This window comes from Bufo bufo, chromosome 4, assembly GCF_905171765.1.
Source record: "Bufo bufo chromosome 4, aBufBuf1.1, whole genome shotgun sequence".
Lineage (NCBI taxonomy): Eukaryota > Metazoa > Chordata > Amphibia > Anura > Bufonidae > Bufo > Bufo bufo.
Genome location: NC_053392.1, coordinates 245,867,165 through 245,882,584, shown reverse-complemented (window position 1 = coordinate 245,882,584; position 15,420 = coordinate 245,867,165). Strand labels below are relative to the sequence as shown.

Below are 15,420 nucleotides of genomic sequence, written 5' to 3'. Positions count from 1 at the left end.
ATGGCCTCTTGGGGCAAGTAGTATGACGCTTGTTGATTGGCTGCTTTGCAGCCTTTCAAAAAGCGCCAAGAAAGCGCCGAACACCGAACCCGAACTTTTACGAAAATGTTCGGGTTCGGGTCCGTGTCACGGACACCCCAAAATTCGGTACGAACCCGAACTATACAGTTCGGGTTCGCTCATCCCTAATCGTAACCCAAAACCAGTAGTGAAGCCTACTCAGAGATGAGGTAGAATGGGAAGATTTGCACCTGTTCTGTGTTTTTGACCCGCACTTGATTTTCGCTCAGGAAATAACTGTGCCCACCAGAGGTTTACTAAATCCTGGCATAGCACATGCAGGGCTCCAGATGGCGACCAAAATGGTCGCCAATGCGATTTAGAATTTACAAATGGCGACAAGACTTTTTTAGTCTTGTCGCCATTTGCGACTAGACCCGCCGCCGCAGCTCTGCTCAATACAGCGGCGGGGCACAGGAGATGATCGTTCTCAGCAGCGCAGTGGAGGAGTCTCTCCCTCCCCCTGTGCTGCTGCTGCCGCCGCCTCCGCCGATGGGAAGAGACGGGAGGAGGAGGGGAGGGGCTGTGGCCACTGCGCCACCAATGAAGAAAACTGACCTGTAATACAAATACAGGAGGCGGGTGCCGGAATCAAATAGCCGATACCCGACCTTTGTGACAGGGAGCTGCGATCAGCTGCAGTTGAGTTAACCCTTCAGGTGCAGTACCTGAGGGGTTAACTGCCGCTGATCGCAGCTCCCTGTCACAAAGGTCGGGTGTCGGCTATTTGATTCCAGCACCCGCCTCCTGTATTTGTATAAGAAACATTGGTGGCACAGTGTCCCCCACCCCCCCTCCCAGTATAATAAACGTTGGTGGCACAGTGGGAAGTGCCAATGAGGGTTAAAAATAATAAAAAAAATTAACTCACCTCCTCCAGTTGATCGCGTAGCTGCCGGTCTCCTGTTCTTTCTTCAGGACCTGTGGTGACGTCACTGAGCTCATCACATGGGCTATTACCATGGTGATGGATCATGTGATGTATCATGTGATGAGCACAGTGATGTCACCACAGGTCCTTTGACAGGTCCTGAAGAAAGAACAGGAGACAATCAATTGGAGGAGGTGAGTTAATTATTTTTTTATTTTTTAACCCTCATTGGCACTGCCCACTGCGCCACCAATGTTTATTATATTGAGGGGGGGCGCACTGCGCCACCAATGTTTATTATATTGAGGGGGGGCGCACTGCGCTACCAATGTTTATTATAATGAGGGGGGGGGGTGCACTGCGCCACCAATGTTTAGTATATTGAGGGGGGGCGCACTGCGCCACCAATGTTTATTATACTGGAGTATTGGGGGGGCGCACTGCGCCACCAATGTTTATTATATTGACCTTTTTCTTTGCATTCTGTATTAAGAATGCTATTATTTTCCCTTATAACCATGTTATAAGGGAAAATAATACAGTGAATAGACTTTCATCCTAGCAACCATGCGTGAAAATCGCACCGCATCCGCACTTGCTTGCGATTTTCACGCAGCCCCATTAACTTCTATGGGGCCTGCATTGCGTGAAAAACGCACAACATATAGCATGCTGCGATTTTCACGCAACGCACAAGTGTGCACAGCCCCATAGAAGTGAATGGGTCAGGATTCAGTGCGGGTGCATTCCGGTATTTTGAATGCCAGATCTGGCACTAATACATTCCTAAGGGGAAAAATGCTGGATCCGGCATTCAGGCAAATCTTCAGTTTTTTTCGCCGGAGATAAAACCATAGCATGCTGCGGTTTTCTCTTTTGCCTGATCAGTCAAAATAACTGAACTGAAGACATCCTGATGCATCCTGAACGGATTGCTCTCCATTCAGAATGCATGGCGATATGCCTGATCGGTTCATTTCTGGTATAGAGCCCCTGTGACGGAACTCTATGCCGGAAAAGAAACGCTAGTGTGAAAGTACCCTAAAATATTACGTTTAAATCTCCCCTTTCCCAATTTTACATATAAAATATATACACAATAAATAAATAAACAAACATATTACATAGCGCTGTCCAAACTATTAAATTATTAAAAAATATCTCCTATGCGGTGAGCATTCGACATTTTTTAGTCACCATATCACCCCAAAAAATAGCATAGGACTGTTCTATTATGGGCCGAATGTTTCATAAAATGCAAAATGCACGCGGCTTTTTTTGGTGTTTTTTTTTTTTGCGCGGTATTGAGTATCGCAATACTTTTTTATGGTGACGAAAGCCAATAAAAATTTTGGTTTCAAAACAACCCTACGCCGATCTGATCGGCGTAGCGTTGTCACGATACCAAAATTTTGATTCGGTTTCGATTTGGCGACTAAAAATTTGATTTGGCTCCTAAATTTTTCAGTTCAGGAGCCAATGGCTACTAGGTATTTTTTTTAGTCTGGAGCACTGACATGGGTACCCTGTAACCATGTACTATGCCAGGATTAGCTGAGCGGAGCGGGCTCCTGCTTCGCTAAGCTAAAAGCTGACATGCAGGGGTAACAGGCAGCAATGTGTGCTCCTGCCCGTACTCTGTGTGCGGCCCCATTCATAAAGTGTAGACTCCCTACTCCATACACTGCTGAGAAGTCAGTGATGTGGAGAATAGTGAATTTAAAGCGAGCAGGGAGAGGTGTGCTTTAGGGGGGGATATTTCTAGTAAAAATGCAAAATCAATAAATACATGAAAAAATATATTATTAGGGCATTTGGGACATTTACAAAAACTTCATTAAGGCTTCTTGCACACGACCGTATGGCTTTTTCAGTATTTTGCGGTCCACAAAAAACGTCTGTGTGCATTCCGTTTTTTGTGGAATGGAACAGCTGGCCCCTGATTGAATAGTACTATCCTTGTCCATTATGCGGACAATAATAGGACATGTTCTATCTTTGAATGGAACGGAAAAACGAAAGTACGGAAACAGAAGTCATACGGAGTACCTCCCGTTTTTTTTGCGGATCCATTGAAATGAATGGTTCCGTATACGGAACGCAAAAAAATAGAACGCAAAACTAAAAAAAAAAACGTTTGTGTGCAAGAGGACTAAAAGTTTAGTTACTCTTTAGGCTCCATTCACATGTCCGCAAATGGGTCCGCATCCGTTCCGCAATTTTGCGGAACGGGTGCGGACCCATTCATTTTCTATGGGGACGGAATGGATGCGGACAGCACACAGTGTGCTGTCCGCATCCGCATTTGCGAAGCGCGGCCCCGATCTTCGGGTCCACAGCTCCGCAAAAGATAGAACATGTCCTATTCTTGTCCGCAGCGGACAAGAATAGGCATTTCTATAGGGGTGCCGGGCGGGTGTGTCGCGGATACGCAATTTGCAGGTCCGCAACACACCACGGACGTGTGAATGGAGCCTTAGGGCTCGTTCACGCGACCGTGTGCCTTCCGCAATTTGAGGCCTATTATAGAAATGCCTATTCTTGTCCGCAAAACGGGCAAGAATAGGACAGCACTCAATTTTTGCTGGGCCACGGAACGGAGCAATGGATGCGGACAGCACACAGACTGCTGTCCGCATCTTTTGCGGACCCATTGAAATGAATGGTTCCGTATACAGGCCGTATGCGGAACACAGGAAACGGCCCGTATATGGAGCACAAAATACGTTCATGTGAAGGAGTCCTAGGGCTACATGCACACGAACGTTGTTTGTTTCCGTGTCCGTTCCGTTTTTTTGCGGATAGGATGTGGACCCATTCATTTCAATGGGTCCACAAAAAATGCGGACAGCACACTGTTTGCTGTCCGCATCAGTATGTTCGTTCCGTAGCCCCGCAAAAAAACTGAACATTTCGTATTCTTCCGTTTTAAGCATTGTTACAATGGATCCGCCAAAAAAAAAAAAAAAAAACAGATGGTATACAGATGTTTTTTTTTTTGCGGATCCGCAATTTGCGGACTGCAAAACACATACGGTCGTGTGCATGTAGCCTAATACTGAAATATGTACTAACAGATTCCCTTTAATTGTTTTTCAGGTGATTTTAGGAGGTGGGCGAAAATACATGACTCCAAATGGAACCAAAGATCCTGAATACCCAAATAATCGGACACAGAATGGGCTCAGAAAAGATGGAAGGAACCTCATAAATGAATGGCTCAGCAAATATGAGGTAGGTTTACAAACCAGTGGATAAAATAGTCTATGGCCGCTTTCACACGAGCGAGTTCTACACTCCGGACTCGGAACGTGAGTATAAGGCCTCATGTACACGATCGTTGTTCTGGTCCGCAACCGAGCGGCAGTTTTGGCGGCTCGGGTGCGGACCCATTCACTTCAATGGGGCCGCAAAAGATGCGGACAGCACTCAGTGTGCTGTCCGCATCCGTTGCTCTGTTCCGTGGCCCCGCAAAAAAAATATAACATGTCCTATTCTTGTCCGTTTTGCGGACAAGAATAGGCATTTCTACAATGGGCCGCCTGTTCCGTTCCGCAAATTGGGGAAGGCACACGGGCGGCTTCCGTGTTTTGCGGATCCGCAATTTGCAGACCGCAAAAAATGGAACGGTCGTGTGCATGAGGCCTAACACAGGTCCTGAACTTCCAGCACTGCCGAGGTCGCATTGCATTATATTGATTTATGATGCTATGTAGCCCTTAGAAGTATGGAATGTATTGGATAACAGTGATGACCAGCTAAGCCTCATTCACACGTCATTGTTTTGATCAGTGATTTCCATCAGTGATTGAGAGCCAAAACCAGGATTGGAGCCTCCACAGACATCAGGTATAAGCGAAAGATCTGCACCTGTTCTGTGTTTAGAGCCACACCTGGTGTGGGCTCAAAATCACTGACGTGTGAATGAGGCATTAAACGACTACTATTACTTGACCCCCCATAAATATGTATGCAAAACCGAGTGCATGAATTAATTCACTAGGGGGTCAGGAGGAAAACTCACTGGCAATACTTACTGAAGCATCTTCTTGCTGAACAAAAGTCTCAGAGATATTGATCCGGCATGCCCAATCCTGGGTCCCTCCAATTTTTACCATGGATGGATAGCTTGCGCCTTGAAGGCTCCTATAAGATTATGCCCCCTTCCCAGTTGACATAAAAAAATTGCAAACTGTGGGTCTGTTTTATACACCATTGTGACCAAATTTAGTTGCAATTAGTGTTCTTATGCCACCCTCACCGCTTTCTGAAAAGGGCGACTGGCGAGGGTTTAGATTCCAATCAGGAGCACGGACTGCAGGAGGATGTGGGAGCCCAGCGCCTTGTCATAAATTAAATGTATCCTTCGGGGGCACAGGACTGGCATAGCACATAATAAATCTACCCATACCAGAAACAGCGCTACTTGTGTCCACAATTTGTATGTAGTATTGCTCCTCACCCTATTGGGTTGTGTATGTATTTCTCAGGCTATACTTGATTGCTATGACCACAAAGAAAATAAAAATCGGGCCCATTTTATATTGGAACAAATTGTTTTTTCACCATATAGTTCAGCAGATTAAAGAGAACCTCTCACACTGAGCACTGTGTCTGATCTGCAGGCAGCATGTTCTAGAGCAGGAGGAGCGGAGCAGACTGATACCGGTATATAGCTTTATGGGAAAAAGATTCAGTATAACTCTCTGTGCTTTTGAAGTTATGTGAGTGGTCCTACTTAGTGATTGCCAAGCTTGCCTGTACAATTGTGTAGACAGAGATAGATGGTAATCCCTGAGTAATACCGTACACTAGACTGATAAGTATAGTATGAGCAGGATATACTGTAAATGAATGAAATACAAGTCCTACCGAATCTTGCTCTTGATCAATCTGCTCAGCTCCTCCTGCTCTATAACATGCTGTCTGCAGACAGAACTTCATGTACAATGTGAGAGCTTCCCTTTAACGATAGCTGTGACTACATGAAGTTGTGCATAAATTAATAAAACTGTGTTAATGATTCAATATTACTTGTCCTATACGGGAAAAAAAAAGCAAAAACGTGGACATTTTTGCATTGACATCGCGTTGCCAGCAATTCCCCCCCAATAAGCTAGAACTGAAATAATATTGCATCTACAATTGTGGGGTAATCCATGTATCACTTGATGTCACACATGTAGTCCAAGGGTTAGGGTACTTTTACACGTACAGATGATCTGGAAAATTAATCGGGGATGAGCATTTTTGTAAAAAAAAAAAAGTGTGAAAGGTGCCAGCAATCACCCGATGAACAAGCAAATGTTTGTTCATTGGGTGATCATTCCCATGCTGCAGATGGTGCTGTCTAAACAGGGATCTACCGCCCAGGATTAATGATTCTCTATGGGACGAGTGATTGCTGTATCGATCGATTGTTTCCGTACAGCGGAGGTGATTGCTGCATGTAAATGAGTCCCTCATCTCCACTGATGATCTGACAGGTATCGAGAGCGCCTGCTATGTTTCTACTAATCTGTATGTGGTAAAAGGACCCTTAGCTTTGATTGGCTATTGGGGTGAAAAGCAGCAAATCATTGAGTATTAAGGACCCAGTGTAAGGCCAATGACTAACCGCTCCATATTACTGTTTCAGGGCGCTCAGTATGTGTGGAATAAAGAGCAGCTGAATCGGATTAATGAGTCCAATGCTACTTATATAATGGGTATGGAGCTATGACTACCAAATAAAATGTAAACTGAAATAAAATATGCACATACCTTATAAAATGGAAGTCAGAAACATTTGTGGATCTGCCTTCTGTTCTTATAAGTGAACGAACTATTGCTAAAATTATCCTTAAATACCAAAAATCTTCTTCTGTCCTTGCTCAATGCATCATTGGGTATTGCAGGTATTTTTGAACCAGGGGATATGAAATACGAGTTAAACCGTAATGATTCCTCTGACCCTTCAATCGTGGAGTTGACGGAAAAAGCCATTCGGATCCTGAGAAGAAATCCTAACGGATTCTACCTCTTTGTGGAAGATAAGTCTTCTTCATATTCTGCATCTTTTTGTATAAAATCAAGCTTTTTACTCTTAACTTACTATGCACCAGTGAACCCTAGGTATATGGCATAGTGATGTCTAGTCTACCCTTTTACATTTTAATCATTGTTCATTTTGTTGTTTGTTTATTTTCTTATCTATAAATCATCATGTTTATTGGGGAATTGTACCCTTTTGAATGGGAATTTATTATAACCTCACGTTTAGGTCCAAAATTCTGGTCTGATATTAAGTAATATTGGGGTCATTTATCAAACTGGTGTAAAGTAGAACTGGCTTAGTTGCCCATAACAACCAATCAAATTCCACCTTTCATTTTTGAAAGCTTCTTTGGAAAATGAAAGGTGGAATCTGATTGGTTGTTAAGGAAGACTAAGCAAGTTCTACTTTACAGTAGGTTGTAAATGACCAACTATCTTCTTATAATGAACCAGGCACCATTTTTTGAGACAACTTCCAAACTCTAAAGATTTAGTCTAAAGGTGATCAAAATCAAAGATGTTGGCTGTGTTTTAAATTTTCATCCGATACTTGTTCAAAGAAAGATTGTTCATGGACAGTGTCAGACTGGCCGACAAGAGTACCAGAGGATCCTCTGATAGGACCAGACTCTCATACCATAGTGGGCCTAAAGATCCAGAAAAAAACATTTGAAGCCAATAACTTGCCATTAGGGTCTATTTTTTTTTTTTATTAAAGTCTATTATCTATTTGTTGATGATATGGGGTTTGGGCCCCAAGAGTATTTTCCTCTAGTGGGCCCAAGGAAACCCAGTCTGAGTCTATCTATCTATCTATCTATCTATCTATCTATCTATCTCTCAAATGTATCTGTCTTTCTGACTGTTTATCTATCTACAAGTCAAATTCCAAAATTTTTTAGACATTGTGTAAAATGTCAAAAGCTGAGCAGCTGCAATAGCACCAAGTGCCTTTTGTTTTACTCAGCAGACATTGAGAGGCATTGTTAGTATGGAGTGATGAAACCCCAGAGCACTGCATTCCCTGGGTCTGAATGGCTCCTCATGCCAAGAATGAGGGTGCCATTTGGTTGCTAGGGCAGACTCCGGGCCTTCTGAAGGCTCTGAGACCTGTCTCATCGATGTTCCTATGGAGCCCCACCTGCAGCAGAGCTCCATAGGAACACAGTGAATTTTTTGGGCTGCAGTGTTAAATCATTGCAGTTTATTGCAGAAAAAGACATTTAAGTTCCCTAGGGAACCGAAGTGTAAAAAAAAGTCAAAAATAGTTTTTTGAAAAATATAAAAATTCTAATTCCACCTTTTCTCCATAATAAAAATAAACTAAATAAAAACTGTAGGCATCACTGTGTCCCAAAATGCCCAAACTATTATAATGTATTATAATGTATTCATTCTATGCGGTTAATGCTGTAATGTAAAAAAAATAAAATAAAATGGCTGATTCACAGAATTTTTTTTATCACATAACCTCCTATACAAAAGTAAATAAAATATGATAAAAAACACATACTCCAAAATGGACGCAAATATAAAAAAGCTATGGGTGTTAGAATATGGAGATGCAAAGAGAAAATAATTTTTTAATATTTTTTCAAAATTAAAAGAAACTTTATCAATATGGTATCACTGTAATACTGACCCGCAGAATGGAGAAAACAGATCAGTTTTACCACATAAGAAACGCTGTAAAAGCAACCACATAAAACTTTTTCAATTTTGGAATTGCACATTTTTTCTCAATTCTACCTCATTTGATTTTTTTCCAGCTTCCCACTACATTGTAAGCAATTCAAAACACTACCATTTGAAAGTAAAACTTGTAACACAAAAAGCTGTCGCATGATCATGTGAAGGGAACATTTTTTATTAAAATGAAAAATCGCTTGGGCCTAAAGAAACATTTCAATTAAAAAAGAAAAATCAGCTATCACATTGTTTTAATATATGTTCTGTGCCTCTACATTCTGCTTCCTGTTATTATCTGTTTGGCTCAAACAGATGCCAAATGTGCATAACTGATGCAACAGGATCCGTGTTTTTACAGGATCGTGTTTTTTTTTTCCTGTTCTTCTGATAGATCAGATGAACGTAAAACTAAAAGGGGAATATGAACTCTCCCAGACAGACAGATGTACACAAAACAATATGTTAGAAAATACACTCATTTTTAATTTAGCTTACTATTACAGTATAATAGCCTTACAATGGGAATCAAGTGATATGAATATTATATTGTGTGCTAAATTTGACTAATATCAGAAAATGGAGACACGCGGGAAACTTGGCAGATTAAATGTATTGTCTCATCATAAGGGCTCATGCACACAACCGTAGTTTTGGTCCACATCCGATCCACATTTTTTGCGGATCAGATGCAGACCAATTCATCTCAATGGGGCTGCAAAAGATAGAATCCATAAGTACATTAAACGGCCCTGCAAAAAAATAGAACATGTCCTATTCTTGTTTGTTTTGGGGACGAGGATAGGACATTTGTGAAGGAGTAAAAAGAGGGCTCCAAGCTTTTGGTTGGTATCTGTGTTTTGCGGATTAAAACAACGTGATAGCTGATTTTTCTTTAATTGGAATGTTTCTTTAGGACCAAGTGATTTTTCATTTTAATATTTTAATCGTTGCCTTCTCTGAGCCATTTTTTAAAAAATGTTCCCTTCACATAGCCATGTGACAGCTTTTTGTGCTACAAGTTTTACTTTCAAATGGTAGTGTTTTGAATTGCATACAATGTAGTGGGAAGCTGGAAAAAAATCCAAATGAGGTAAAATTGAAAAGGTTTTGTGGTCGCTTTTACAGCGTTTCTTATGTGGTAAAACTGATCTGTTTCCTCCATTCTGCAGGTCAGTATTATTACAGTGATATATTGATAACGTTTTTCTTGTTTTAATATTGAAAAAAATTATATATTAACATTTTTCTCTTTTCTTTGCATCTCCATATTCTAACATCCATAGCTTTTTTTTATATTTGCGTCCATTTTGGAGTATTTTTTATTTTTTTTACATTACAGCATTCATGGCATAGAATGAATACATTATAATACATTATAATAGTTTGGGCATTTTGGGACACAGTGATTCCTATAATTTTGTTTTTCTCTACATGCATGGTAGATCACTATAACACAAAGATATAATATTACCATTTATGCTTATAAACTAACACATATTACTAGTGTATTTCTAACTATACATTGTGTTTGTGAATAAAGCAGTAATATGTAGATTAGCTTTCTGAGCAGATCTTAGTGTGGTAATGCTATAGTACATAGAGTATATGATCTGTAGATGCTAGGAAAAAGCTCTGCCCTCAGAATGACTAGTCCTGTCAATCAAGGGGAGGGGGAGTGTTACAAAGCAGTGCTGAAAGGATTCAGCCCCGCCTCCTTTTGCGCGAACATCTCATTTACATATCAATAAAAACACAGCAGCTGTTTATCGTACAGACAAAAAAAGGTATTGTTTTAATTAGCATGATCAACCCTACCAGCCAGTATGTCTGGTTTAATACTGTTGATCCTGGTGACAGAGCTGCTTGAAGAATTTGTTATATTTGTGTTTTGCTGTTTGTCTGTGGATAGTATTACATCCAAGTAAAAGAACGAATGTGTTCATTTGCCATCTAATGATTTATAAATTTGGAACAAAGCAAAACTTTGATGGGTCTGGTAAGTGCTGCAGTCTTTCTTCTACTTTGATGTTATACGTGAACAGATAACGAACAGAGCAGCTCCAGCCTGTGATCACTAACTCCATATTGGTGAGAACTAAATAATGGTTGTAACAGTGCAGACTAGTGTTGGGCGAGCATGCTCGGCCGAACACCATTTTGACTAGAGCATCGCGATGCTTCGGCACATCGCGGTGTGTGCTCGAGTGAGATGCTCAAATCTCTTCCCCGCAGTAAATAAACGTGCAGGGAAGTACTGGCACTCACTGTAATACCGTAGCCATGTTGGTTACTGGCATTACAGTAATTGGCTGTCCAGAACGCGTCATTGGGTGCTGTATAGCACCCAATGACACGTGGTTCGGCTCAGTCTTAGTCAGGGCGAGCTGCAGCAGAAGGGACAGATAGTGTAGGGACAGAAATTATTATATTTTTTTTAGGCAGGGTTTAGTGTTGAAAGGTCCAAAAAGTCCTTTTAAGGACTATTGTGTTATCTGGCTGCAATATGTATTATCAGCGCAACCTGCGCTAAATTGCATGCAATTGTTTGGCCACTGCTGACAGCGACATTACCTGCGCTACATCTCCTGTATAACGTTTGCGCATCCTAAATATCTGTGACAGTCAGTGTAATTTATTTGCGCATACACTTACAAAACCTGCGCTACTGTATATGTGACATACTTGCAAGCATATATACCATTTAATATGCTCAAGGCGAGCAGTAAGGGACAGGGACGTGGCCGTGCTGCTGATGGTGCACGCAGAGGCCGTGGCCCTGGGCGCGGTGAAACTGTGCCTGCTTCCAGAGCACATGAAACACTCATTCACGATACCTAGCTTCATGTTCCAGTTTACAGGGCGGCGCAGGACACCACTCTCGAAGTCACACCAGTGCGACCAGGTGGTTGGTTGGATTGCAGCAGATAATGCTTCCAGTCGGTTAAGCACCACCCTGTCTTCCACAAAGTCCAGTCTCTGTAGCCAAGAGTCTGGTCAGCAGAATCCTTACCCTGATCCTCCTTCCTCCCACCATGGAGAGTCTTGGCAAACAAGTGATCCCACACTCGGATATTCAGGAGTTCTTTTCATCGCCATTCCTTGATTTGAGCCTCTCGCCAACCCGCTTGAAGAGGGACATGAGATGATCTTGTGCGCTGATTCCCAAACTCTTGAGCATCCACAGTCAGAAGAAGATGAAGGTGGGGAACGGCAATTAGTGTTTCACAAGGTGGATGATGAGGATGAGACACAGTTTTTAATAAGTGAGGTTCTTGTTAGGTCAACAAGTCAGGAGGATGACCAGAGTGAGGAAGTGGTGGACGATGAAATCACTGACCCAACCTCGAAGGTGGCAAGCTGAGCGAGGACAGCAGTACAGAGGGGGAGGGATCCGCAGCACCACAACAGGCGGTGAGGTGGCAAAAGGGAGAAGGAGGGCCACACCAAACAGGCCCGCAACTGTTCCCTGGAGCACCTCCTTGTGGCAATCTCCCTTGCCAAGGGGTAGGTGTTCCACAGTCTGGAGCTTTTTTGAGGAAAGTGCGGACGATAAAAGAATTGTCATTGCAACCTGTGCCGTACCAAAATGAGCAGGGGCGTGAACACTAGCAACCTCACCACCACCAGCATGATCCGCCACATGGCATAAAAGAACCCTAATAGGTGGGCTGAACACCTGGGTCCACAAGCAGTGTCTGCGGGTCACACCACTGCCTCCACCCCCTGTGTTACTTGCTAGTCAATCTCCTGTCCAAGACGCAGGCCTGGATGCCTCCCGCCCTGCACCTGGACCTTCGCAAGCACCATCAGCTAGCACATCCACTTCTGTGTCCCAGCACAGTGTACAGATGTCCATACCACAGGCCTTTGAACGAAAGCACAAATACCCAGCCACCCACCAACAGGCCATAGCACTAAATGCGCACCATTCCAAATTGCTGGCCCTGGAAATGTTGCCATTTAGGCTTCTGGACACTGAGGCTTTCCACAGCCTGATGGCAGCGGCTGTCCCTCGTTACTCAGTCCCCAACCGCCACTATTTTTCCCGGTGTGCTATCCCCGCCTTACATCAGCATTGTCCCGTAACACCCGTGCACTGACCAACACAGTTATTGGGAAGGTCCACTTAACCACTGACACATGGACAAGTGCTTTTGGCAAGGGACGCTACATTTCCTTGACGGCACACTGGGTGAACGTTGTGGAGGCCAGGAGCGAGTGGTACCCTGGGATGGCACAGGTGCTACCGACGCCAAGGATTGCGGGCCATACTTCCAACAGGATTTTCGCCACCACCTACATTAGTGGCTGCAACCTCCCCCCTTCTCCTCCTCCACTTTCACCTCTAAATTCTCATCTTGCAACACCAGTCAGCCATCAGTCAGTAGCTGGAAGCAGTGTAGCACTGCAGTGGGGAAGCAGTAACAGGCCGTGCTGAAACTTATTTGCTTAGGGGACAAACAGCACACCGCCGCAGAGCTGTGGCAGGGTATAAGGGACCAGACTGAGCTGTGGTTCTCGCCACTCAACCTACAACCAGGCATGGTTGTGTCTGATAATGGCCGTAACTTGGTGGCAGCTTTGGAGCTCGGCAAGCTCACACACATCCCATTCTTAGCCCACGTCTTCAACTTAGTGGTTCAGCGGTTTCTCAAAACCTACCCCAATTTGCCTGAGCTATTGGTGAAGGTGCGCCGCGTGTGTGTCCTTTCCGAAAGTCATCTACAGCTGCCGCCGGTCTGGCAATGCTGCAGCAGCACTTAAAATTGCCAGCTCACCGACTGTTGTGTGACGTGAGCACGGGCAGCACGAGCATGTTGGCCAGGCTTTGTGAGCAGCAGAGGGCAGTAGTGGAATACCAGCTGCGACATGGTCGTCGCCTTTCCAGTCAGCTTCTGCTCTTCACAAGCGACGAGTGGGCATGGATGTCTGAGCTGTGAGGTTTTATGCAACTTTGAGGGATCAACACAGATGGTGAGCGGCGATGCCGCTATTATCAGTGTAACCATCCCACTTCTGTGTCTACTGAAACGCTTGCTGCTCACAATGAAGGTGGACGCTTTGCATGTGGAAGAGGTGGAAATTGGGGAAGACAGCACACAAGGTGATAGCCAGACCACCCTCAGTTCATCGTCTCAGCGCGAATTGGATGATGAGGAGGAGGAGGAGCAGGTGTCACAGCCAGACAGCTGAGAAGTGCTCACAGGAGCTTCTCAGATCCTACTCCTTGAATTTCTTTGTTTTGGTTTAGTTTCTCATCTCGTTAGTCTATCTCAGCTGTCATGCAGTTGGACTAATTGCTACCCTTTAAGTTCCTCCCCATAATGCAGTAGTGTGCGGCTGATACAACTTCCTGGAGTGTGTGTGCATGCTGTTCCCAGTTCCCAGTCCTCAGTCCTCAGTCGTCAGTTGTCTGCAAGATAAGTGCTGTTTATGTATTTATGATTTTGTCTTTTCTGGATCCAGGTGACCCTGACTCCCTCCGTGTCAGTGTAGGGAGCCGGTGGTCGTGTCCCTTCACTATTGTAGGGTCTTCAGGTAATAGATAGCCAAGGAACGTGGATATGCGGCCATCCACCTTTGGGGTGTTCGCATAGGCTGAGCAGTGAGGGAGAGCGGCAGGTCTATTGCAGGGGTCTCCCTTTGTTCCTTAGTTGTGGATCCAGAGAGACATTGTTTATATGGTATTGTCTTGTTTCCTGTACACCATCCGTGACATTATCAGCCGCCAAAACCGTCTCAAGCATGGATCCGGTTTCACTTTTGGCTGAAAGCTTTCAGGGTCTTTCTTTGGAGGTAGCTGATCTCCGTAAGACTTTTTCTCAGTTTCAAGTGACCGGTTCAGCTTGCGTTCATGGAGTTTGTGCTGAGCCTAAGATCTCGCTCCCGGATACGTTCTCCGGGGGTAGTGAGAATTTTGTGCGTTTTAGAGAGGCTTGCAAACTCCATTTTCGCCTTCTTCCCCATTCTTCTGGTGATGAAGAACGGAGGGTGGGGATCATTATATCGCTGCTCAGGGGTAACGCTCAGTCCTGGGCCTTTTCGCTGCCGGAGGGGGCACGGCCCCTTCGTTCAGTGGATGAATTCTTTTTAGCCCTGGGTCAGATATATGATGATCCGGATCGTATTGCTCTGGCTGAGTCTAGACTACGTCTGTTATGCCAGGGTAAACAATCCGCAGAGATATACTGTTCAGAATTTCGGAGATGGGCAGCAGATACGGGTTGGAATGATGCTGCACTCCGAAGTCAATTTTGCTATGGTCTTTCAGAGGGATTGAAAGATGCATTTGCCTTTCATGAAAGACCTACCTCCTTGGATTCTGCTATGTCTCAGGCTGTTCGTATTGACAGGCGTCTTAGAGAGAGAGGAGAGATCTCTCCTTCCTGTCATACTCAGTCCCGGGACAGTGCAGCGGTCTCATTCTGTGCACAGGGGTCTCAGTCGCTGTCAGCCCCTTCTGAGCAGGAGTCCATGCAGCTGGGGTTGATTGCCTCTGACAATAGAAGATTCAGCCCGCAGGGGAGGGTTTGTTTTTGTTGTGGAGGTATAAATCATCTGGCAAATGTTTGTCCCTCTAGGAGATTCAGGCAGTTTTCTGGGAGTAATAAAGAGACAAAAAGGAAAAAATCTTTTAAAAATGTTCCGTCTGTTACTATTGGCAGGGTTGAGGCGGAAATTGAAGGTTTTCCGTTTGCTTGTAGTTCCCGTTTTGTCCTGCCTGCTAGGGTGGCGCTAGAGAGCAAGAGCATTTTTTGTGGATA

General features: G+C 44.1%; 1 protein-coding gene across 1 annotated transcript in view; it reads left to right on the top strand.

The window, feature by feature from the left end:
- The window catches only part of LOC120999141 (intestinal-type alkaline phosphatase-like), a 94,990-nt gene that overhangs the window by 31,789 nt on the left and 47,781 nt on the right, over positions 1-15,420 (top strand). Inside the window, exons 5-7 of the mRNA XM_040430014.1 lie at positions 4,031-4,165; positions 6,570-6,639; positions 6,829-6,961. Of these exons, the coding sequence (XP_040285948.1) occupies positions 4,031-4,165; positions 6,570-6,639; positions 6,829-6,961 (338 nt within the window). The remainder of the gene's footprint in view (positions 1-4,030; positions 4,166-6,569; positions 6,640-6,828; positions 6,962-15,420) is intronic.